We start from the raw sequence: 27,294 nt of genomic DNA, 5'->3' as shown, positions 1-27,294 counted from the left end.
AAAGCTCAGAGGACAACTTGCAAGAGTTAGTTCTTCCTTCAGTATGTAATAGAATGGGTAGAATTCAAGTCATCAGAGTTGGTGTCAGATACTCAGGTCCCAGTTTTACTATGGAATATCAATTCTGAACCATGCTAAAAGAATGGGTTAGCCACTGTGGGTAAATTTCTGTAGCAAATACTGTTGAGAACTTTCAGAATAGCAGTGACATGAGAACCCTGGGGTTCTCAGAGCCCTCTGATGGTTTTGCTTTCATCTTAGTGCAGTGATACCTGTGGGCAAGGACTCGCTGGCAACAATAAATTTCTTGCTGATGAAATTTATATAATTTTCCTGATTTTGGATTAGCTTCTTTTTTTTTTTTTTCTCTTCCAAAAGTGCCACTGCTACCTTTTGAATTAGGATGTTTCATTTCCCGAAGCCACTATGCATTTAAATTAATCCTGAGAAATAAGACCCTTTGTAGTCCTTGATACAAAAATGCTCACCCAGTGTTTTAAGGGTTTTTATAGTTCTCTGTTCCATTATCTAATTAGCGACCCGAGATTGTGATTCCTAATGTTTTTGAACACCAGGGTTGATATACTTAAGATGCCATTCAGATTCAGAGAAAGTTTCTCTCTCTGGTTTTTTTTAAGTCCATAAAGTAGAAAATGGATTTTTAGAGAAAAAAAAATAAACATCTAGTTTTTAAAAAAACTCATACCTTATGTAACTACTTTTCTATTTTGAATAGAAGGTTGTGTTGGGCATTTCATCACAGTAGCCCAGGTAGACGACCTGCTGAAGAGAAGACTGCCACGTGTATATGATGTAGTGGAATATGGGCATAAAAGGGCTGATTTAGGCAGAAGTTAAGCACTACAGATGAGCACTGATAGCAGATACACAACTTCTTTTGCCTTTGCTCCAAGGGACACCTTTGTTATGGGTACTGGGGTTGGAGAGAAGAGGTATCTTCAGATACCATGGAGGTTCTTTCCCATCCAAGAAAAGGAAGGGGCATTTTAAACATAGGCTCTACAAAGCTAGAGTGTTTCAGTTGCCATGTCATGTATCACTGCTTGTCTTTGTAGGGTAGATAAATGTAAGAGCCTTCTGCATTGTGAAGGAAAGGAGTACTTTATGGAACAGTAGTCTCGCTATCATTTCACCAATGTCTAAAATGGAATTTGCAATGTTTTAAGTACATATATTTGGGGGGGGGATAAGCTTTCCTTTTATTTTGATACCTACTGGTTGTAAACAAGAACATAACTGTATTATAAGAAAAATAAAGTTTTGGAAGCTATAAGTCTGTATTGCTTAAGCTTTTTTCCCCTAGGGTTTTAAAAATCCACATAGAAAAAACTATTAATTAAGATTAATCAGTTTTAAAGATTTATTTTTAAAATGAATAATTACAAATTGCTTTAATCTGCATGCATACCAGACTATTTTACTACTATTGATTTCTTTTCTCATGAAAATTAATGCTCTCCAGAAGAAAATTAAGTCATTTCAGACTAGAGTGGGGAACAGAAATATTACCATCATCTTACTTGTACTCTTTTGCAAGGATATTGTATGAGAGAGAGACCCATAAGCCACAAAAGTGAAAAAATGTAAACTTTTGATAGAAGGCACTTCAATTATCCCCTTTTTGGTGGTTGTACTGTTTCCCTATTACTTACCACAGGTAAAAATTAATTTCTCCAACAAGTCATGTCTCTTTACCTTGAGCATGTATAGGTTCTGATAGTAATTTTTATGTTTTCTGATGCCTGTTATTTATAGTACATATTTATGTAATTTCATAGTACATTGTATTTTTGCTATATATATTATTGAGAAAATTATTATATTTTATACTTTGTGCTTTCATTTTATCTAATATACAACATAAAACCGAGCTTATTCTAGATGTTCAAGGAATAATTATTGATTGATTAGTGGTGCCATCTTCTCTATGACAAAAGTAATGTTACTATTAAAGATTTCTTCCAATTTTTAATGGTTCTTTGGTTAATCTGTCCCTCATTAAAGACTGGGTAGTCCATAAAACATAAAGGGCGATTCATTATAAAGATGAGAAGGTGTAAAGTCTTAAGAGTAGACAGCTCCATCTTGTTTGGCCTTTGGTGAGTCATATCATGGAAGAGCAAATAACCAGTAAAAGGCTGTTCAGGAAAGAGAAATCACATGTGGAAACTGCAGTTTTCGTGAGAATTAGGATCCCATAAGAAGCACACTCTTTTCTAAGGGTAGGCTAACACCCCAATAAGGCAGTTATATTCCATGTCCCCAACCTTTTAAAGAAAGGTTCCATATCAGCTTCCACTAATCTCTGCTTCTTGGACACTTTCTTTTTTTGGTTTTTCAAGACAGGGTTTCTCTGTGTAGCTTTGGAGCCTATCTTGGCACTGGCTCTGGAGTCCAGACTGGCCTCGAACTCACAGAGATCAGCCTGCCTCTGCCTCCTGAGTAGGGAGGGATTAAAGGCGTGTGCCACCAACGCCCAGCTCTACTATCTCTTTAAAAAATACTTAAATTTTATGTGCATACATGTTTTGTGTATATATTATATATGTACAACATGTGTATACTTGGTTCCCCTGGAGCCAGAATAAGGCATTGGATACCCTGGAACTGATAGTAAAGATAGTTGTGAGCCATTATTTGGTTCCTGGGACCAGAACTCTGGTGCAAGTGTTCATGGTGAGCCATCTCCAGCACCTATATCTACTTAACAATCCTGCACTAATGACCAAATTTACAACACATCAGTCATTTAGGGCATTTAGGGATACATGTGACCAGTATTTTTTTTTTTTTTTTTGGACAAGGTGGTTTAATTTTGATTCACAAATCCTTTAAGGGGAGGGGGAGGACACAAACCAAAACAAAATCCAAAGGGAAAATGAACATTACTAAATTAATAATTTAGTTTCCTTCAAGCCTTGGTTTACAATTCAGTAAGTATTGACATTTCAAAAAGAGCAAATTGTAGACTAGGAAATAAGGCTCAAAATTTTGATCCCTGATTTTACATGTTTTAGGAAATGAGGCATTGTTGAAATAAGTAGAACACATGGGCCAGGCTTGTGAAGATTACATTCTACCCAGACCTAGCCTGCTTTCACTACGTGTTGGTTGGCTACTGTAATGACTGTGATTACCTGTTTACTCAGGTTCCTTAAGATATATGTGACCAGTATTCTTATCCACACATTTGAACAATATCCATATCCTTTTAAAGCTTGGGAAGTTTTAAAGTACAGTATGAATAATCTAAAATATTTTAGCAGTTTAGTAAGTTGTAGATAATACTTATAGTAAAGACTTCGTAATTAAACCTGCAGGGTGATTTATTTAGGATAATATATACAAATGTACATTTATGTTTAAGTAAATAAAAGATAACACATAAGATGAAATGCATAAAAATGTCCTTAGGAAATCCAATATTATGCACAATGAATAAATTCAAATAAAAAACACTAAATACTAATAAGGCACTAAATCTTTGATTGCCTTTAATACCTTTGCAATGTATAATTTAGAATATCTGGTAATAGATAAGCTTGATTTCTTTTGTTTATAAAAAGATAACAATATAGAAATTAATGTAGCCTCTAAGATACGGTGTTGCATGTCTTTAATCTCAGTACTCAGAAGGCAGAGGCAAGCAGGTCTCTGAGTTTGAGACTATTCGTAGTCTAAAATGAAGAACAGAACAAAAGTAGGTTTTGGGTTTTGTAAGTTAATCAGTAGATATCTGAAATATTTCTTACTTAAGTTCTTTTTTTTCCCCCGAGACGGGGTTTCTCTGTGGCTTTGGAGGTAGGCTGTCCTGGAACTAGCTCTTGTAGACCAGGCTGGTCTCAAACTCACAGAGATCTGCCTGCCTCTGCCTCCCGAGTGCTGGGATTAAAGGCGTGCGCCACCAACACCCGGCCCCTAAGTTCCTTTTTTAAAGGAAGAGATTTCCAGCATTGTAAAGGTAAAATATGAAGCAATCTGAGGAAATTTAGTGTACCTGTTTACTAGCCACACCAAATACAGTTGCAGAAATTAAACATTTGTGCTGTACATTCAGTCATCCCAATCATAACAACTTGAAGAGTAAATCATTGTAATAAAACACAGGACTTGTTTTTACTTTTGTTTTCTTCTTCTCTATTCTCTCCCCAAAGCAGATTGCCAAACTGAGGCAACAGCTACAACGTAGCAAGCAAAGTAGTCGGCACAGTAAAGAGAAAGATCGACAGTCACCTCTCCATGGCAACCACATAACAATCAGTCATACTCAGGTAGGCTAAGTTGTTCAGATTTTAGTAATTCCTCTTATTACATTACTAAGGGGGAACCTATACTTTAACAAAAGCTTTACCTTTACTGAATTACTTAGATAAATTCTGTGAAATCATTTTAAAACTATTTATTACATTGTTTTGGTAACATATAGCAGGGTATAGTGGCCTAAGAATATATTTACCTGAACTGAAATCACAGGTAATTTGCTTACTGAAAAATTGAAGAGTATCTTACTTAATCCTTCTACTAGTACCTTAAACTATCTTCTTTGTATTCCAGGTATTTTGCATCTTTTTTCATATGAAGAAATTTAAAATTAAAGTTTTTAATTTTCCTCCAAGAAATTTGTACTAACATACCTTACTGAACAGATCTGAAAAGTGCTGCTATGGAGTGATGAATTTTCATAAGTTAAATCTGATATTGTGACCACGTAGTGGGTTGATAGCTCATAAAGATAAAGATAATTCAGCTTTAGGACATGTTAATATTACTCACTACCTCAGCAAGTCAAAGCAGAGAAAAAGCATTGGATTTTTTTTGATACTGAGAAACACTTAATAAAAGATAGTATCCATTTGTGGATGTAAAAGTTCTTATTAAACTGAAAATAGCAAAACTTCCTATTGTGATTAATTGTAACTCTCCTAAGATCCCATCCTTAAACATTGGCTGTATTAATGTCAAGATAAAGATTATCACAAAGGTCTACATTTATTGACATTCTAAGGAACTAAGAAAGACATCACTAATTGTATATAATATTGTATATTCAGAAAATAAAAGTAAATTAGCTAGACTGTTAATACTATTATGAGATCATTAATAAATGGAAAATACTAACAATACCAAGTGGTAATGAGACTGTAAAACAAAAGAGCAGCTCTGTATTGCTGTTAGAACAGTAATATCACCACTTTGGCAAGCACGTACTGAACATTCTCTCCAGTATATTTTTCCCTTCAACTAGCCACTAGAAATTAAAACATCTACACGAATAGTTGGGGAAGCATTATTCATAATAATGAAATGAAAACAGATACTCTTTTGCTGGTGATAGGTCATAATATTTTACATAACTATACTGTGTGATGCCATTCAATAGTACAATGCAAAGTAGCTAATAGATATGGTAGCAGAATTGAATTTTAAAACCATTTTACTAAGTAAAGGAAGTTATAAGAAAAATCTGTATAATGTATGATCTATTGCATTAAATTCTCAAGGTCTAATTATATAAACTAAGTATTAGGTGTAGGAACTGAATGTAGAGAGGCACTAAAGAATATATTTTGAGTAATGGAAGGCTCTAGATGTGACAATACTATTAGCTGGACTTAGCGAAACTCAACTAACTGCATATTTAAAATTAGGTGATTTGTTGTAACCTGATTATACCTGATCAGTGTTATACAACAAACTGGTATGCCCTAGACATCCAAAGTGGGAGTTGTGTGTGCTTTCCGTTTTCTTCTTAATCTGGTAGAATGCAAGTTTTTTTTTTTTTTTTTTTTTTTTTTTGAGCACTGTCAGTAATATTATCACATTACCTCACTCAGTTAAGTTCTTAACAAAAAGTCTAAAATGATTAAACTTGCATTTAATTTTTTGGTATCTAGTTATGCATAGGCACTACTTTTGTTATATAAATATTGTCAATGGAATATGAAGTCTAGTTTAGAATGCTTTGAAGTACTTTTAATAGCAAAAATACTGTAAATAGAATAAATTGTAAATTGGCAGGTTTTCATAACTTTGTAAAACTTTTTTATTTAAATTAGAAACAATCTTGTTTTACATGTCAATCCCAGTTCCCTCTCCCTCCTACCCTCCCATGCCCCCCACCAACCCCCCTCTTCCCTCCCCCCAGCCCCTTTCTGCTCCCCATGGAGAGTGAGGCCTTCCATGGGGGGATCATCAAAGTCTCTCACATCATTTGGGGCAGGGCCTAGGCCCTCCCCTGTGTATCTAGGCTGAGAGAGTGTTCCTCCATGGGGGAATGGGCTCCCAAAGTCCATTCATGCTCTAGGAATAAATACTGGTTCTACCTATTGCAAGAGGCCCAACAGACTGCCCAGGCCTCCTAACTGTCACCCAAGCTCAGGGACCCTGGTTCACTCCTGTTCTGGTTCCCCAGCTGTCAGTCTGGGTCTATGAGCTCCCACTTGCTCAGGTCAGCTGTTTCTGTGGATTTCCCCAGAATGGTCTTGACCTATTTGCTTATCACTCCTCTCTCTCTACAACTGGATTCCAGAAGTTCTGACCAGTGCTTAGCTGTGAATCTCTGCTTCTGCTTCCATCAGCTACTGGATGAAGGCTCTAGGATGGCATTTAAGATCTTCATCAGTATCATTATAGGGGAAGGACATTTAAGGCAGTCCCTCCCCTATTGCTTAGATTCTTAGTTGGGGTCATCCTTGTGGATTTTTGAAGCTATAATGGCTCCCTCTATTAAAGTATCTCTTTTCTTGCTCTCCTCTATTTATCTCCCAACTCAATCTTCCTGCTCCCTCATGTTCTTCTCTCCCCCTCCTCTGTCTCCCCTCCTCTTTCTCCTACCTTTCTCCTTCCTCCACTCTGTCTCCTCTCCCCTCCCCCATGCTCCCAATTTATTCAGGAGCTCATGTCCATTTCCCCTTCTCCAGGGGACTATGTATGTCTCTCTTAGGGTTCTCCTTGTTTCTTAGTTTCTCTGGTGGCATGGATTGTAGGCTGGTAATCCTTTACTCTATGTCTAAAATCCATATATGAGTGAGTACATACCAAGTTTGTCTTTCTGTGACTGGGTTAACTCTCTCAGGATGGTTTCTTCTAGTTCTATCCATTTTCTATGAATTTCAAGATTCCATTGTTTTTTTTTTTTTTTTCCCTGCTGAGTAGTACTCCATTGTGTAAATGTACCACATTTTCTCTATCCATTCTTTGGTTGAGGTGCATCTAGGTTGCTTCCAGGTTCTGGCTATTACACATAATGCTGCTATGAACACAGTTAAACAGATGTCCTTGTTGTATGAATGTGCATCTTTTGGGTAAATGCCTAAGAGTGGAATTGCTGGATCTTGAGGTAGACTAACTCCCATTTTCCTGAGAAACCACGATACTGATTTCCAAAGTGGCTGTACAAATTGGCACTCCCACCAGCAGTGGAGGAGTGTTCCCCTTTTTCCACATGCTCTCCAGCATAAACTGTTGTTGGTGTTTTTGATTTTAGCCATTCTGACAGGTATGAGATGGTATCTCAGAGTTGTTTTGATTTGCATTTCCCTGATGGCTAAGGATGTTGAGCAATTTGAGTCTTTCAGCCATTTTAGATTCCTTTATTGAGAATTCTCTATTTAGTTCTTTATACTCATAAGCATTGATGATACTCTAATTATTCTGATGATTAGAATTTTGCATGGTAAAAATAGAAAACTGATATTTAATGAGATGATTAAAAGTATAAATATAAAAAGCTTAATAGTATTATATTTTGTTAATATAAAAATATAAAACTCCACTAATTGAAATTAAAAGAAATATGCAAGTTATACATGTTTATTGAGGTTATAAAATGAAAAAAATGAGAAAATTGATTGTGTTAACCCATTTATTTGATGAGAAGATAGTTTTGAAGTAGCAGTTTATTCTAAATTAGTGCATAAATGGTGTCTGAGTTCCAGTTGACATTTTCAAATGAATTGTTGCATTAATTAAAGATGTAAAAATATCCATTTCTTGGAAAGAAAATTTGAAAAATGATTGCTTTTATTATTTAAGGAGTTTTTTCCAAACTCATATAAACACACAAATCATTCAGAAAAAAAAATTGGAAAGACTTCTGTCAGATAACCAAAATTGATATAAAGTTACATTAAAACAAGCTTTGAATGAAGATTGCTAGCTTAAAGAAATCAAGTAGAGAATTCATGAAGAAATGTGAGGTCAATTGAATTAATATCAAGGTGCTACTAAAACTGTCTTATACTATACCCAGAAATAAATCATGATAGGTATAATATTTTATTGTTAAAACCATAAAGTAACTGAATACTTGGTAATTAGAAAATGGGAAATGTGTGATAGAGTTAAAGATTCAGCATGTTTATTCATTTGTTAATGAGATACAAGGCACATGAATAGGCAGCAGTTCAAGGATGGGAGATATTAGCATGCTGACTGCCACAAATCATATTTGTAAATAAATTCTTGTTACTATTGATGAGATCATTTTTTACTATTATTTTCGCCATCTTGGTCCTTTTTTCTTCCTATTTCCTTCCTATTGTGTAACTTGCATGAGCTGCAAAAATGTCCATTGACATTTTTTTTGGTAAGTTCTATTATAGTTGCTAGAGGTGGCTAAGTCTTGAAAACTACTGCAGAGGACACCTGAAAACAACCTTAAAGCTGCTAAATGAGAGCTGAATTTAACATAGCTTTGTTTTTATATTGCTTAATAATCCAGTGATTGTCTTAAACAGTTGACAAAATGGAAAGAAGTATAGGAATTTCACCTATACTTCCCAAAAAACAATAAAAAGGAGACATTTAAAAGTGCAGAAAATACTATCTGCTATTCTTTGACCAAGTGTATACATTATATAGTCATATCTTTGCACTTAAAAGGATTTTGAAGGATTGTTTTGATCCCGAATTGTTTTTATCTTCTTTTGGAAATTAAATTTCTGTGTATGAATTTGAATTTTTGCTATATTTGAAATGTTAGAAATAACTTAATTGAGTTTCATATTTTAAGGCATTTTTGTTTGCTTCTTGTTTTTATGGTGGAAGGCATGCAGAGGGCATGTCAAATATGCTAAACAAAGGACTGCCACTGAACTTCATCCCTAGCTCTTCAATTTTTAAGATGTATAATGCTCCAATTCTTTATTTGACAGTAAATAATTTGATTCCATTTTATCTTCTGCCTCAAAGGCTATTGGATCAAGGTCAGTCCCTATGCCTCTGTCAAACATATCCGTGCCAAAATCATCTGTTTCACGTGTGCCCTGCAATGTAGAAGGAATAAGTCCTGAACTGGAGAAGGTATTCATCAAAGAGAACAGTGGAAAGGAAGAAGTGTCCAAGGTAAAAATAATTAGGATATGCAAATATTTTTTCTTTAATGTGACAGAATTTCTCAGAGGCACTTGGGTGGGGGGCAGCTTTATGGAGATAAAATTTATATACCATAAGGTTCATTCTCTTTGGTAGTTTTCTCTCCTATCCCTAAAATATATTTGGCTGTAGGACACCACTGATCTACTTTCTGGGACTATGGATATTTCTGTTCCAGACTTTTCAAATAAATAGCATCGTATAATGTATGACCTTTGGTAATTGGCTTTTTTTCACTTAGCATAGCATGTGTAAGATTCATCTGTGTTGCAGTACATAACATTACTTTATCTTGACAGGCAGTACTTATTTGTATGCATTTTGTCCAATTAACAATTGAGTGTATTTATGGTTTCTAGTTTGGTCTGTGCTTCCATGAACATTTGCACAAATTTTCATATCAACATAGTTTTTCATTTTGTGTATTGGAATTGGAATAGGATTGGAATAGGATTGGAATGGCCAGTGTTATAACTCTGTGTTTAGATGTGAAGGAACTGCCAGGCTGTTTCCAAAGCATCTGTACCATTAGACATTCATACCAGTAATGTAGGATGGTTCTGATTTCTCCAAAACTTCCAGGAATCTTTTTTTTTTTTTCCTCATTATAACCAACCTCTAGTGGGAAGAGAGGCGTTTCATCATGATGTTGCTTTATGTTCCTAGCAGCTAATGATACTAGACATCTTTTCATAAGTTCTTGATTTCTTTTCTTTAGAGGAATTTTTATTTAAATCTCTTGTTCCATTTTCAATTAGTCTGTCTTTGGATTACTGAGCTATAAATGTTCTTTACAAAGTTCTTTATTTTCAAGTATCTCATGTGGAAACAAAGCTGTTTTTCCATTTTCTTGATTTCTTTGAACATTTTTGATGAAGTCTATTTTATTATTTTCCTTGTACATTTCCTTAATCCATGGACCCATGATTTACTCCTGAATTTTTTCTGAGAGTTTTATAGTTTTGTCTCTCTCTTACTGTCTTAGATAGGGTTTCTGTAGCTGCAGTGAACCATTACCATGACCAAAAGACCAAGTTGGGGAGGAAAGGGTTTATTTGGCTTACAGTTTTATATTGCTGTTTATCACCAAAGGAACTCAGGACAGGAACTCAAAACAGGGCTGGAACCTGGGGGCAAGAGCTGATGAAAAGGCCAAGGAGGGATTCTACTTACTGCCTTGCTCTTCATGGCTTGCTCAGTCTACTTTGTTATCGAAATCAGGACCCACCAGCCCAGGGATGGCATCAACCATAATGAGATGAACCCTCCCCCATCAATCGTTAATTAAGAAAGTGCCTTAAAGGGGCTGGAGAGATGGCTCAGCAGTTAGGAACATCTACTGCTCTTCCAGAGGACCCAGGTTCAATTTCTAGCACATAGCAGCTCACAACTGTCAGTAACTCTTCTGATTTGACACCCTCACACATGCAGGCAAAACACCAAGGTACATAAAATAAAAAAGAAAATGTCTTACAACAGGATCTTATGGAAGCATATTCTCAATTGAGGTTCCTCCTTTCAGGTAACTAGATTGGCATAAGGTAATTCAAATTGGCATAAGACTAGCCAGCATACTTACATACAAGGTTTTGATCCACTTTGAATTAATAAAAATACTTTAAAATTACATGTCTCAGCCATCTGTGCCATATTGCATATAGGCTTGTATTTGACCATATTTCCAGTGGTATATTTAACTAATTGAACCACCAGGAAACCTTTGGCTAAATTATCTCCCTATTTTACTTTTTTTCCAACTAACATTTGATCTCTATATATTCATACATACAAATATATATGCCTTCTTTGAGATAATGTGTAGCTTTAAATTGACTTAGAATTAGTTTTACAAAGTGAAAAATAAAAATTTTCTTCTCGCTCTTAGTATTTATAGATCAGCAGATATAAACAATTGTAAATGGAGTTCTTAATTGGTCTATTTAATAAAGACCTGGAGTCAGATATAGCAGAAAATGCTGAGAGGTGGAGAGAGAAGAAGCAAGCCACAGCCACACCTGTCCACCTATGCAACTCGGCAGACAAAAACACGAGTTCCTGTTTCTCCCAGCTGTCTCACTTCCTGTCTGTCTTGCAGACCTCCAGGCTGCTATGGTTAGCTAGTGGCAAGCTTCATTCTTTGACCTTCAGGCAGGCTTTATTTGTACAAGCAAGATAGCGCCACATATCCACCTTTTTGGCTAAACTTTTTAAAAAATGTTATAACGAATACAAGAATATATAATACAGTAAGTATATATAATATATACAGGCAGTAGGTACATTAACAATGTCTAGTCCATTAGCATTTGACAAATTCAGAGAAAATACTCCATATCTATTCTTGCTGAGTCCAGATTCTTGTACTTAATTTACTTTCTAATTTGCAATATCAAATTATCTTTTAATGTCTTTCAAACCTATTACACTTAACACATCTTTAGTGAGTTTCTTTACTGAGTCTGGTAAACAAGGAAAACTATAACTATCTTATTTAGTCTTCAACTCCCTCAGAGACCTGAGAAGGAAATAATATTAACTGACTAGGAAGTACAAGCGAGCGACTTCCAAAAAACGTGAGAAATGACAGAAACAGCTGGCTTCATTGTAGGTTCTTCTCTATCTGTACTAGTATATAATGAATTGCTATATGAATGTACTATAACTTAAAAATTTCCTATCCCAGAGGTTTAGATAGTTTTTCATCTTTATCATAGGCAGTACTTTATAAAACATTATGTACTCCTGCAAACAGGTTTCTGGTGTCAAAGTGTTTTCACATTTTAAGTTTAAAAACATCTTCCCAAAACATTGTGCTATTTTACTCATAATCATATATCAAGTTATTTGAATAGATAACAATGCTATAAAGGAATTCATTGGAATAGAAATTGTGACATCTCAGCTATTTTACTGTTAAAATGTCTCCTTTAGAGTAGTAATAGAAGGAAGTGAAGTTGATCCTGTATTTATTTGGAAGATGAATAAAAACAAATTTATCTATTTATTAAGACCATCAAAGCAAAACTTTACTAAAATATAAAATATTTCTTCTTGAATCATGAGCTGTATTTTAATTTGTAAGTAAAAATTTCAGAGTTATTTTAGGATTATCTTAATTTATAACTTAAAACATTAAGGGCCTGGAGAAATGACTCAGGGGTTAAAAGCACTGGCTGCTCTTCCAAAGGACCCAGGTTCAATTTCCAGCACCCACATGACAGCTCACAACTGTCTGTAACTCCAGTTCCAGGGAATCTGACACCACCACACAGACATGAATGCAAGGAAAGACACTAATGCATGTGAAATAAAGTTAAAACAAACAAAAAACTAGTATTTTTAAAGACATTTGGCATTTTTATATTTTCTGCTTTTTTAAATATTTTTAACTTTCATAGTTATATAGAGTATATCTTGGTCATATCCTTTCCAAGTTCCCTTCCTCCAGGCCTACCCCCCCTCCAATATCTCTCGTTTCCATCTAACTTCATATCATATATCTGTCTCTCTCCCACTAAGTCCACTTAGTTCTACCAGTAGGTTCATGGTCTGGGGTCATTCCCTGGGGTATGGGAAACCTACTAATGACCTCCCCCTCAATGAAAGCTGAGTGACCCTTCCTCAGGTAAGGCTGGGATATCAGTAGCCCTCCTCCATCTAGTCTAGAATTTTTAACTTTGGACTTTGTGGAGGTTTATGCAGGTAACCACAGGTAATGTGTGTAGAGGCCAGCCTTTGACAACACTACTTCCTGATCCTTTGGCTTTTACATTCTCTGTCACCTTTTCTGTGCTGTTTCCTGATCCTTCAGGGAGAGGAGGTCAGTAAAAAATGTCCCGTTGATGGCTAGACACAAATCTTTGCTTATTCTCAGCATTTTGAACAGTTTTGTGTCTCTGCATTAACCTTTATCCTCTACAATACAAAGCTGCTCTGATCAAGGTTGAAAGCAGCACTTTAAGGACATAAGCATAAATACTTAGAAGGGAGCTAGACAACATGAGTATTTAGCAAAACAACATCAATAGGGTCTCTCTTAGGGTCTGTGGCATTCCTAGACATGGGTTTTGACCATGCTTACAGTACCAGGTGTGATTAACCAAAGCTTAAGCATATAAGGATGTATGAAGATACTTACTGAAACCCTATTCTTTCATAAGCTAAAGTATACTTCTTTTTAAAGTAGTTGAACAGAGGTGTTCCAAATGAGTGAAGAATGCTGTCCACAGAAAACATGGGTTATTAAATGGGAATCTTAGTTCCAGGCACAAATTACTCCCTGTGATTATTGGTCAAGGATGCCTTAGAGGCACTCAAGACCATGTAGGCTATTGCCATTCTTTTTGATTGTTCATCATAACTAGATAGACACTAGTCTAAAGAGACTACACACTTCAGTTGAAGAACATAGAAATAAATTTTGAACTGGCCAGGAATCTCTCTCCCTGCTGGCTAGCTTACATAGTACTGGAAAGTGCTATGTAGGCTGCTGGGGGAGAAAAAGGATCAGTGTGGCCTTATCCAGTAGTGGACTCTGAGTGCTTCAGTAATGATTTAACAGGTTAAGAGTGCCTACTGGTACACAATAGTGGAAAGACTTTATAGGAGTAAAAATCTGCTCTCTTGATTAGGAATTGTTCATTTACAATTAATTTTGTAGCATAGTTTATTGAAAATAAAACAAAATGTCTGCCTGTATCTAAAGTGAAAATTGGCATGTTAAATATTATTGAAATCAATATTATAAGCCTTCCTGTTTTCCATAGTTATTTTTTGTAAATATGTAGATTTGTAAAATTTGTTTTGCTTTTGTAATGCTACCTTCAAAAAATGGTTAAATGAATATATACTATCTACTTGTAGATTAAAAATAGAAATAAAGAATTTTAATCATCAAGTAGGACATAAAACATAACTCATATTCTTAAGACATTTTGTTTCAAGGTAGTGCATCATTTTATTGTTTCCCAGCATTGCCAATTTTTCTGAACTAGTGTTTTCTTTGTCAGGGTTTGGCCTAGTGAATTCTTTCTTTTACTACATTCCTTAACTGCAAACTTCTTTTAGTAACAAAGGGGCTGGATACTTAGATAGTTGAATATTCTCTTTATAAGTAGTCATTATCAAGTTGTAAAGTTGGTGTCTGCTCCAGCAGCATTGCATACACAAAGTTTCCATTTTAATCAACACTATAAAACATAGTGATACTTTACTCTTACCTAATATTTCTTCATCTGTTTCTTCTCTAACAGTGTTTCTGAATCTTTATAATGACAAAGCTCAGAGCAAGTGCAGTAGACACACCAGTGAAAATTAATTCTAACTCATTATATTGATTCATTTTACTAGCATTGTAATCCTTTCTATACAGTAATAATAGTTTACATTATTTATGAAAAATTAGCATACAATGAGTTTTACTTGTTGACTGCAGATAAGTAAGATCAATGGGACAATAGTTAAGTAGCCTACAAAGAATCTACTCAGCAGGCTCTGGCACTGTCACCATCAACTCTAAACACTAGATTCTTTATTTATGGAAGCAAAATAATTGAACTGATGAGCTTTAGTGAGTCCCCTAGTTCAAAGCATGCGATTGTGATTATAGTTTCCTGTTTACTACTTTTGACACATTTGAGCACTACATTAGATCTAAGCAAGATTATGAATAGTCATGCTTACTTGTATGCCAAGTTAAAGAACTGTTGAAATTTGTTATTCTCCATGAATGCTAGTGCAATTTTATTTGAAATTTTAGGTGATTTCAAAGAAAATGGAAGTTCTTGAGCTCTAATTAGTAAAGAATTAATAAATCAAAAATTTAGACTCACCAATAATGAGGTTGTGTTTTGCCTTACTAGCAAGTGACAATTATTCCTTAGAAGGTTCAGTTTATCCCCAATGTGTGTGTGCCATTCATGGTGCTAAGTATTTGGAGATTTGTTGTTAACCTTATGCTGCTCTTAAAGAGTATCATGAAAACTGCCTGGGAGGATATACAAGAACCCTGTAATTTTGAACTTTTTTTTTTACTTCAATAAAGGCAACATGCCCAGAAATGAAGATACAAAATAGAGTATTTTTTTTTTCCACTGAAGAATAGATTAGGGCAGTGGCATGGGTAGAATGTGGTGGCATCTGCAGACAGGCCCCATGCTCTCTGTCGAGTAGATGGGCTTGTTGTCACCTGTACATTTACTCGTGCTCCTCTTGCAGCCTTTGGATGTCCCAGATGGTCGAAGAGCCCCGCTGCCTGCTCACTGCCGGAGCAGCAGCACTCGAAGCATAGACACCCAGACTCCTTCTGTCCAAGAGCGCAGCAGTAGCTGCAGCAGCCACTCCCCCTGTGTGTCCCCATTCTGTCCTCCGGAGTCCCAGGACGGAAGCCCCTGTTCAACAGAAGATTTGCTGTATGATCGTGATAAAGGTGAGAATGAAGTCATCCATTTATGTGGAAGACTTGCTTTTGCTCATTGCAGTCTGTGTCTTAGACCATTACACCATTTTCCCCCTTTGTTGAATGGTGAGATTGTAAAAGATGAGTTATTACAGGTTTGTTTGTTCATTGGTTTCTCTTTCCTCCTTTGTAACTCTTAAACATCTTCCATAAATGTGTCAGATAAGCACAGTGCTGAGTTGTAATAGCTAGCAAAAGCTATAAAGTGGAATATATACAACTACATGCCAGTATTTTCCTTCATTTTGTTCAAAGCTGATGATAATTATGGTGCAGTTTATATTCCTTATGTATAAAGCTAGTTTTTATAACCAGTGGTTTTGGAGGAATATATTCTAACAGTGTCTTGAGAGAGTGAGTGTGTGAGTGTAGTTGGTATGAAGGTGCACACATGCATGATACCTATGTGAAGACTAAAGTAAGACATGAGATGCCTTCTCCTGTTGTTCTCTACTTTTCTTTGCCTGAAGACAAGGTCTCTTACTGAACTAAAGGCATGCCTTTTAGATGACAATGACTGGCCAGTGAGTTCTCAGGATCTTCCCGCCTCTGCCCACCAACACTGGAACTTAAGAAACATGCGATCTGCTCAGTTAAAATGTGGGTGCTGGAGATTTGGGCTTGGATTCCCAGGCTTGAATAGCAGGTTCTCCTAACCATTGAGTCATCTCCCTAGGCTATCTATATATGTGAAACAGGATTTCTCATAGAACCTGGAATTCACTATTTTGGTTAGATTAGCTGGCCAGGGAACCCCTAGGATCTGCTTGTCACTGCTTTCCAGACCCTCACAGATGCATACCACCGTGTCTAGCATTACCTGTGTCCCCATGCTTGTGCAGCAAGCACTTTACCCATTGAGTCGTCTTCCCAACCATTCCACCTTATTTTTTTAGATTACTCACAAATTAAATTAGGCTGAGTGGTCATCAAGCTCCAAAAATTTACCTGTCTTTGCCTTTACAGTACTGGAGTTACAGATATGCACCACCATGCCAGTTTTTTTAAATTAATTAATTAATTTTGGTGCATGAGGATCTGATCTCAGGTCCAGGTCCTCATGCTTGTGTGGCAAGCACTTTAGTGACTGAGCCATCTCCCTGGCCCCATGACTATATTTTTAAGCAAGTGGAGAAGGTTCAGAGAGTATCTACAGAACATCACCATAAGGTCTATAGATGAGTTGTTGTTACCTGTTGGAAAACTGATATTTCTCACTGCCTATCAGGTTCAAATAGTTTTTCTGTGCACCTGTTGTCTTTGGGTCAAGTGCTTCTATGCCACAATTTACATGACTCTTCACATTCTGGTCCCTAAGACCTAGCTGCAGAAGGCAGGATGTATGCATTGCCCTTCCATGTTCTTTGGCTACTTTCAGAGAAACTGAACTTATTTTTTTTAGATAGGAGTCAATAATAACAAAAATTTTAAGACCTCCTTTGTTTTGTGGTCCTTTTACGTCTTTATGATGTATTCTTTGGCATTGTTATATGTAAAATGTGTCGGTCCTAAGTGTGCATCCTGGCTAGTTTTTATATATGTAGGTATTTGTGAAGGGAGGCTCAAGGTACAGATACAGAACAAGTTTGTTGTCTCGTAAAGTGCTCTCAGTCTTCCCAGGTAGCATGCTTCTTCTGTACTTGGAAGTGACCACTATTCTGTCTTCCTCCACCACAATTTGATTTTACCTATTAAAGGAATTTCACAGAAATAAAGTGAAGGTTGGTGTATTCTATATGTGCCTGTGTCTGGTTTACTCTACGTATTACATTTCTTAAGAGAAATTAAATGAAAGCTATTTTGGATTTTTGTTCCCTTATTTTTTATCTTAAATAGCTTTCCCTTTTGATCCCTTTATTTACTGCAGGCTTTGTGGACACAATGCACTAAGAGCATGTTGAAGATAGTCAAACTTAAAGTGTCAGACTGAAAAAAAAAACAAAAACATTATTTCACTAAGAAATTGCTAGAGAACTAGACGTGTAAAATGCACACGCCTTTCATTCATCCCAACACTTGTGAGGTAGAGACAGGCAGAGCTCCATGAAATTGAGGCTAGTCCTGTTGACATAGCAAGTTCTGGGCCAGTCGGCACTACAAGGTAAAATACTGTCTCAAAAGAAAAAAAAAAAAAAAAAAGAAGAAGAAAATGTACTAGCAATTAAGCGGGGAACACGTGAAGTTGGATGAGTGGGGAGGTTCTAGGAGAAATTGGGGGAGGGGAAAGAATACAATCAAAACATATTGCTTAAAAAAAAACTTAAAATTTTTTTACTGTAAAATCTGTTTCAAATTGTGGAGTTAGAGCTCTTGCTCATGACTATAATCCTGGTACTGTGGAAGAGGGGTAGAGGATTTCTGTGTGTGAGGCTAGCAAGAACTACATAGTAAATTCTAGGCTATGCCAGCTTTGGTTATAGCATGAGATTCTGAGAGAAGTGTATGAGTCAGGAAAGATTTGAGAAACATTTAATTTTTTTTCTGCTTTCTATGAGGCAATCTTATTAATTTCTTAACATATCTATTATATTTAGTTTAGAGATACTGTTTTGTGATTACAATAAAGTAGACAATATTTTTCCATGTAAAACTATATGCCTACATGTAAAACTTCCAGTTCTCAAGCAAATCACTTATCATTATGTAGAGAACATTAAAATGGTGGTACACACACACACACACACACACACACACACACACACACACACACGCACGCACGCACGCACATATAATTTAGGATTGGGTATAAAGACCTGTGCTTTTTAACTGAGTTTTTTTTTTTTTTTTATGGTCTACTTATACTACTTATACTTACTGAGCATTTATTGCATATCAGGTTCTGTACTAGAAAGTGAAGAAATAGACATAAATAATAAAATGTACTTTTTCTTTAAGGAAGTTGGAATATTAGGGAGTAATAGTTATGAATGTAAAAAGATTATTTTCTTTTAAAACTATTTAGTATTTTAAACAATGTTTAGAATACTAAAAGGAAAAAAATATCGTTTATCAGTTGTGGAGCTTGTACACTAAATCATTCCCACTGTAGAATAGTCTTTGACTTGTGGCTTCTTTGTCAAAAGTTTGGAGTGGAGTTTGGAGTGGTTTGTATTTTTAATATTAATTTTGCCTGATAATTAATGTTTTTATTCTAAACTATGTATGGGTGTTTTTATTTCCAGTAAAGAAAAAAGTAGAAGCTATATAATTCTTGTTGGTTTTCATCAACTATGAAAATGGGGAAAAAGTACTATACTATAGTTTTCTAATCACCTAGGATCTGTCTGGTGTACCTGCATAGTCTATAGATGCTCTAAGAAATTTCTTGGGTAAAATAGCCTAAACTGTTCTTAGGAGATGAAGTGAAATGATGCAGGAAGAAAAAGAATCAGCTGCAGTGAATCTGTATGTTCTGCTGAAAGGTGTGCTGGTGAGCTGGTTAGTTTTAGTATTCATCTGTTATGTATTTATCCTTTCTGTGACTATCCTCATGTTATCTTTCGCCCTATTTATATTTGTTCTCCATGAATCATGTATAATTTTCAACTAAAGAATTTTAGTTAGATAGCATATTTTTTCTTTGGCTATATCAGTTGTAACACCAGAACAAAAACACTCTGTTGAGAAAGGGAAAATTTTTTGAGAACTTATTTCAGGTGGAGATTGGCATTTTAAGTTTGTTTGTTTGGGTTGGGTTCTATTATTTCATTAGGGTTTTTCCAGTAACCTAAAGACTAAAAGCAGCCTGATCACATGTGTAGAATTGTCCAACTAGCTAATGTAATAGAAAAATAATCTCTTAAGTCTCATTGGAAAACTCAGATTCAGAATACAAACTCTCATCTTGACATCTCCTATATTTAACATTATCAAAAATATACCCAAAGAACTGGCCCAAGTCCTCCTACATCATGTCCAAGTTGCAAGGGAAAAAACTATATAGTACAGATGGCAGCATCAAAATATTAGCTCTTTTAGCAGCTCTGCCAGTGTTCCTTAATGGCAGCCAAACTAGTGCTGGGTAAATCATAAAACCTACACTTCAGTTTGCTTCTTGTCATGGATCTTTGGCATAAGTTACTTAGGCAGTTGTTGGAAAAATCTGCAATTTTGCAAGATATTGTAGAAACATTGATTGTTATAATTATGAAGTAAATGGAACCATTTTGTTGAAGCCAACTACTAAGAGTTATATTCCAAGAGTCCATAAGTTGATTGCTTGTGGTTGAAGCTATATTTTCTTGAAGGAAATACGCTATGTGGATTGAGTTTCCTAAGCTAGGGCATATAAGCCCATTTAACTCACTCTGTAGTTTGACTCAGATATTGATATTACTAAACTCTGGGTTTTAAGCATAAGCAATCCTTCATCCCCAGAAAACAAATGAAAAGAATTAGCTTGTCTTTTTAGGGACTAGAGCTGATACTAGTCAGGCTGTTAAAATAGCCTGTTTAGACATTTTCTTATTCCTATTTTTTATTTAACCATATTTGTGTTTCCTCTAGGGTTCTACTATTTCAGACAAATGCCTTAGCTCCCTTCCATTTTATGTAGCCTGATTAGCTAACTCTCTGGCTTTCTGTGGGTTATTGTATGAAAGCAAATGCTGATTATGAATTTTAACCACCTCACCTTGAAAGTCATTGATTTTGAACAAAATTTTGTCTTATCAAAAGATTTCTTTTATGGTTTTGGAGGAACTTCTTAATCATAAAAACACTTCCTACAAAGTTAAAACTGCCCTGTTGTTGTTAGAAGAACTTAATGGTAAATCTATGAATTGAAAGTCCTATTCTAACAAAGAATTTTATATGACATGTTTTAGTAAAACCTCCTTACTGGAACCAGGTGGTGGTGGCGCACGCCTTTAATCCCCACAGAGTCGGATCTCTGTGAGTTCGAGGCCAGCCTGGTCTACAGAGTGAGTTCCAGGACAACTTCCAAAGCAATACAGAGAAACCCTGTCTTGAAAAACCAAACCAAAACAAAACAAAAAAACCAAAAAACAAAGGAAGGAAGGAAAAAGAAAAACCCTCTGTACTGTAGAATTATGTGTCTAAGGTCATTGCTGCATTTGTCCTTGTCAAGACTACATGAAACACTGTACATATTACAAGTGTCTGGAAACATATAGTAAGAACCTAAAAACTGCCATATTCTTACCTTTATACAAATTTATAGTCATACCAATAGCAGATAATGTGACAGCTATATATAAATGTTATTCATAATTGAAAACTACTTAGAAGTATAACTCAGTTGTATCTCTTATAGTTCAGTCTAGAATATAAGCAAATGAAAGTTTTGAACATTCCTACATACGTATTTTACTTCATCTGCTGATAACTGTTTACTGACTTGTAAGTTTCTGCATGGATAGGCAATCTAGTTTTGTTCATTGTGTTGTCCTTACCAAATTTAGTCATTCCTGGACTTTAGGAGCCCATCCCACATGGAGGGATACTCCCTGAGCCTAGATACAAGGGGTTGGCCTAGGCCCTATCCCAAAGAATATGACAGAATTTGAAGACCCCCCCCCCATGGAAGGCCTCACCCTTCCTGGGGAGCAGAAAGAGTATGGGATGGGTAGGGTGTTAGTTGGGGGAGCAGGGGAGGAGGGGAGGGAGAGCGACCTGGGATTGATGTGTAAAATAATTTTCTAATAAAAAAAAGGAAAAAAATTAGTCATTCCTGACAGGTATGGTGCTAAGAGGGATTTTCTAAAGTATTCTTATAAGAACTTTCTTTTTAATATGTCCATATTAAAAAGGTAGTATCTTTATTACTATATTGAAAATACTGGTGTCATTTTCTTTGAGTTATTAAATTATGTGTTTTACTTTTTTAATGTTCATGAAGAGTGTGAATACTCTTAAGGAGAAAAAAAAATAGCCAAACTTAAGCCATCAACACTTTTGGTGAAGGAGTTGGAGAGCCATAAAGTTCACATTTCTTAGTGAAATCAAAGGAAAGGAAGTAGCTTTTCTAAGACATGTGCCATCTTTCCCTTTTTATATTAACTACTGCTGTTTATAATTGGCAAATTTCGATCATGACTGAAGAGAAAACTATAGGTTATCAATAGGGATAGAGAGAAAAGTGACTCTTGTTGGTTTTTTCCCACATAATCATTTGTCGTCCTTTTGAGTCAGATTGGCTCATATAGGCTGCTGTTTATTCCATCTTCTTAACAGAAGGCAGACCCAACAGCAGTTGCCTCAGCTGTAATCCTTTAATTAGAAACAGAGTGTTAGGAAGGAACTTGATCATTTAGTCACCTCCTCATATGTCTAATGAAAACACAAGAATTTGAGTAGATCAAAATTTAGTGAAGCAGAAAGCTTAAGTAATGAATTCTGATTCTGGGGTAGCCAATTGAATCCTTCCCTTGCCATAATTAATTATGGGCCCATGAACAAATTATTCAACCTCTAGGTATCTCAGTTTCCTTATAAAATTGTTACGATTACATATGGTCAAGTGATTTTGCTTTTGTTACTTAGTATATGCCATATAAATCCCTATGGGTGCATGATGTTATCTAATTTAAGGCTTATAGAAATTGGTAACTTTCCTAACTTGTTTATAGTCTAGATGCCAGTAATGATCTTCTAGAGAGATTTCATACCATGTCTTACAGCCCTTGCAGAAAGGGCCAGGTGTGAAGAAAACAGTAACAAATTGTGTGGTAGGTGAATGGTGGAGAGGAGAAAGTAACAATGGAGAGATAGAAAAACCCGTATTTCACAAGGACATTGCTAAGAGGATTAAAGGGCCAGGAAGAATCTTAGAGGACGTGATCAGCTTAATTTTGGAGAAGTATAACTCAGATGGGGGTACCACCGTGGAGAGACTCCAGGACAAGAAAGTTTGCTGCTTTGTCTAACCTTAGGCTTTTCAAACTTGATCACATACCCTTTTTAGCTATTTTGAATCTGTATCCTTAATATGTTATTATTCATACCAAAGATTACATAAGTTAACAAAGTTTATTTGCTTTAATGATAGGAAGTAACTGAGAACACTTTGCAATACATTCTTCTTGTATGTTAGCAGAGTTGTGGTGGCTGATTATATATTTTAGACAAGGGAAGATAAGGAGATGAGAAAGATAACCAAGTTCAAGTGTGGGAAATGTGGAGAATGATTGCCAACGTTAGAAAAGTGGTATATGATGGAGAGCAAAGGGTTTATGGTGAACCTAAAGCGATGGTGAAAGCCCCATGTGGGTTTCTGCCTAAGCATGTTTGTATCAGTTTCATTTAGTAAGAAGTTTGTAAGAAGAGAATTGGAGTTTATTGTCTTAAACTTTCATCAAGATGCTGATAGCATTCAGCTTTGTCTTCTGTTTCACACAAAGTAAATGCTGAAGTGAACATTTAAAATTGTAGTGACATTTTGAGTATGAGTTTGAGCATCCTTCATACACACACATACTGGCTTTTTTGCAAAACTGTTATTCCTGGTATTTTTTTTTTTATCACTTTAAAACCTGAGGATGTAAAAACCAAGGCTATATTGCAAAGATTTCCCAAAATTCTTAAATCAATTTAAATATATAAAATACTTTGTTTAATCTATGATTTCTGTTTAGTTTCACAATTATGACATAAAGTAATACAAGTATTATTTTAGTCCATGGATTTATTTTGAACACTATACTGAATCGTAGGACTTGTGTTCATCTTCAACTACCATTTCAGAGTAGCATGTCAGGAAGTAAATCTTGTTTGTTAGGATTATGTTGTATTAAAAGCAGTTTACTTACTGTGAGTACACAAAACAGAAGCCATCTATAGTTTAATCTGTAAATGGGTACCCTTTTAGTTATTACCCAAAGAATAAATGATTAGCATTTCAAGTAGTGTACTTGCATAGGACAAACATTTAACTAATGAAACAAATATTTGCAATCATTGTTAGATTGCTTATTCATAAAATAAATGTAAGTACCAAAAAGGTAGTGAAGTCATATTTTTTTCTCCTATGTAAAATACTCTTCTATATAAAAAAAAAAAGTCCCAACTAAAGTTTATGCTCTGTTGAAATTTGATGGTTTTGTAAGCTCTTCTTCCCAGGGTAGTTTGAGTTTGAAGGTGCAGGTTCTTTGATACAATTGATATTACCTGTTTCTTAAGGTTAATTGCCAAAAATGCTTTAACATAATTATATGGTTTCCCTAATTTCCTTTGGCCATCAGCCATGCTCTAGTTGCTAACTTAATTTCCTGAGAAAAGAAGTAATTTTAACACCAAATTAGCAATTCTATATAGATCCATTTATTTCAGTCAGTCATGTTTCTAGCCTAACTCACTAGGCTAACTTTTACGCTTTTTATTGTAGTCTCAATAAGTCACTGAATAATTGAATATAGTGTCCAATACACTATCTTCATTTTCTCAGTGGACTACCTACTTGGGAAAGAATAAGAATTACATTCATATGTTTAGTTACTGCTTAGATACAGCCTCAAAATAATTTCTTTTTCAAAGTAGTCTGAAGAATCTTAATGGTTTAACCATTGTTTTTAATTTCAAAATATTAGATTTCCCCAATCTAGTCCTTTCTGTCAGTCACTAGAAAAGTTGGTGCAAGAAAGTTGCATTTCTGGAGAATCTGGTATTTTAAAGATTATGGATACTGTGGAGATGACTCAGCCTATAAAGTGCTTGCCATGCCAACATGAAGAACTGAGTTTGATTCCAGAACCCATAAACAGCAAACAAAGCAAAACAAAAACCTTTAGCACAGTTGTGTGTGCTTCCAATCCTAGCACTGGGGAGGTAGATACAGGTCAGTAGGTCCTTGAGCATCACTGGCCAGCTAGCCTATTCTGGCTCCACACACAACCTCAGGTTTTCCTCTGGCTTCCTTGGACACATGTACTCAGGTACATTTGGAACCATACAGTTGTACATGTACATGCACATGCATGTGTGTGTGCTCACACATCCAAACCAAAAATAACCTTGCTTTCTTGCAAGAAATAGGCTGTTATTTTTATGTAACTAAATAGCATTAGTGTGGTTCAATCTATTTAAAACATTTACTTTAAACTTTTCTGCCTGAGAGAGAATGGAAGAGTGGAATAGTCAGTTTTGAATGGTTTACTTGTCTAAAATTTGCAGGTTACACATTTGCTATTGTCATTATTCTTGAGAGCTTTCTGTGTTTTAGGCACTTCTTAGTCCTTTTACATTATATTTTAAAACAGCTGTGTCTCAATAGTTAATTCCTGTTTTATGGATCAAAAGTCCGGGATGAACCAATGGCCATGGGTCATGTAAATAGGCACAGGTAGAAGTCTGTAATTCTGATTGCAAAACCAGAGTTCTGATTTCTCAAATCTGCCATTATTTCAGGTGTACTTGGAAGCTTTTTCAAAAGGGAGAATAAAAATTCTAGGCTCCTTTGAGAAATGAGATGTGAACTTTGGAATGTAAAATGCTTCTACAGAGTCTATCGTGAACTAGGGTTAAGAATTGCTACTTGGGCTAGGAATATTCTTGGTGATAGAATGGTTCCACATTCAAGTCCCAGCACCTCACAAAACAAAACACTGTAATTTATTATAATTTGCTTGAAAATTAAATTTATTTGATTATCTAATAGGGATAAGATATATGTAAAGACTTAGGGCTACAGTAGAACCATAACAAAGAATTTACATGCCTGTTTACATATATGACTTAACAGTAATATTAATTACTTTTATACTGAGATTGTCGGTCATAAAATGTATACAAGATGTTTAAAGTCATTGCTGACAGATAATAATAATACATTAGCTATAGACACATGATTTAATGAATACATTTTCTATATAGAAATCAAATTTTAATAATTTAAAATTTTCCCAAGCTTTAATTTATTTGAAAATATTTGGGAAGTTTGTGTTTGATGTTAGCATAGTATAAGTGTAATCTGTCATAATAGAATAAGCGATCAAATTTTATGCTAACTTGATAGAAATAGTTCAGATTTACCAAATATCTGTTTGTAGTTCTTTACGGATCACCAAATATTAAATGCAAATACTCATTTACAGCTAAATAGTTTTTATTGACAAAGCAAAAAGATTTAAAGCATTGAACATTTTGTGTTTGTTTTTAACATTAATCTCCCCCCAAAAAGAAAGAACAAGAATGTTTAAGTGGATACATTAAAACAAAAACATACTTACAATCTCTGAAATTAGGGGGGAAAAAACTTTAAGACAAAAAAATAATTTATTTTAAATTGCTGGCAGAAAAAAATGTGTCTGTTTTAAGGTTATTTAGCTTATGACTAGTTTCAACTTTGGGAGAGTCCTTTGAAATTATAAGTGTGAAGAGAAATTGTGTTACTACACAATTGATTATATAAAATTGTGGCCAACAAGATAATAGGGTAGATCCTTGATTACTATGTAGTCACATCCCAATTAATGGCATGAAAGATTTGTTTTGTTTTTTGTTTTTTGATGCAAACTGCACGAGGCTTTATTGTTTTTTTTTTAGTGAGCTAACCCCATGTTAGCTCAGGTCTTTTACCCACCCGCCATGGCGGATGGCTCGAAAAAGACAACTCCTAGGGCCTCCCAAGAGATCTTGTAGGGCAGTGTAAGGGGAGTGTCTAGGGGTATACACAGGCTCACTATTGGTGTGCCTCCAGCCTTGGAGGGCTTGCCCTGTGTTGATTGGTCAACTGGTTGTTATGGCCCATAGGCCCTCCCAGGGTGATTGCTATGCTCTGCGTCATTGCTGTGTGCTTGTCCGTAAAGTACACCCAGGGTCGTAAAGCATAGCACCACCAGCTAACTTAAAGGTACCAAAGTCATGGCTTTAATTTATCCCACTTACTGGTGGGCCATGCTCTGCCCATCAGCAACCTTCATGAGGTGTCTCATCCCATCCATTTTCACCCACTTGCATTCTTGACCTCATGCATTTTGTCCCTGTAGCATGTGTCTTTTGAATAGTAAAGTGGGGTTGAAGTTGGGAGGGTAATCCAAGGCCTCTCTCACACCTTAGTACTTGACAAGTATTCATAGTTTAACTTTACTCAGACAGCACTAAACTAAGACTCAGGCTCCTGAGTGCATTGCATCAACCTGAGCAAGAGATTGTTTTTCTCCTTTTCTTCTGTGTCTAAGTAAGAAATAGGTAAATGTTTAGTCTAAGAAATTATTAAATCTGAATAGTTTATTAAAAAAACTAAACCTCATTCTATGATGTAATTCCTTCCAAGTCATTCTGTGCATATTCTGTAAGGATATGGTTAGTAGTGATAACTGTGTGCTTTGTAATTTTTCTAGTAGTGTATGGTCTTGCTATTTCTAAGTGATTTCCCAACCAGGGAAATATATAAGCATAGGTTTGCATTCCTAAGACTAACATTTGAAATATTCACAAAATAAAGTCTTAGTGTGCATATTTCCAAGCATGTATTGTGTACCTTT

General features: G+C 35.4%; 1 protein-coding gene across 2 annotated transcripts in view; it reads left to right on the top strand.

Annotated features, from left to right (window-relative positions):
• Glcci1 (glucocorticoid induced 1) overlaps positions 1-27,294 on the top strand; it is a 72,438-nt gene that overhangs the window by 39,854 nt on the left and 5,290 nt on the right. Inside the window, exons 4-6 of one of the 2 annotated variants that reach the window (XM_027389906.2) lie at positions 4,176-4,292; positions 9,214-9,366; positions 15,613-15,823. In XM_027389906.2, the coding sequence (XP_027245707.1) occupies positions 4,176-4,292; positions 9,214-9,366; positions 15,613-15,823 (481 nt within the window). The remainder of the gene's footprint in view (positions 1-4,175; positions 4,293-9,213; positions 9,367-15,612; positions 15,824-27,294) is intronic. The other variant, XM_027389907.2, reaches the window with a different exon arrangement.

The sequence above is a fragment of the Cricetulus griseus genome (genome assembly GCF_003668045.3).
Source record: "Cricetulus griseus strain 17A/GY chromosome 1 unlocalized genomic scaffold, alternate assembly CriGri-PICRH-1.0 chr1_0, whole genome shotgun sequence".
Classification (NCBI taxonomy): Eukaryota; Metazoa; Chordata; class Mammalia; order Rodentia; family Cricetidae; genus Cricetulus; species Cricetulus griseus.
The sequence above is the reverse complement of the archived record's forward strand: the minus strand, read 5'-3'. Positions and strand labels throughout refer to the sequence as shown.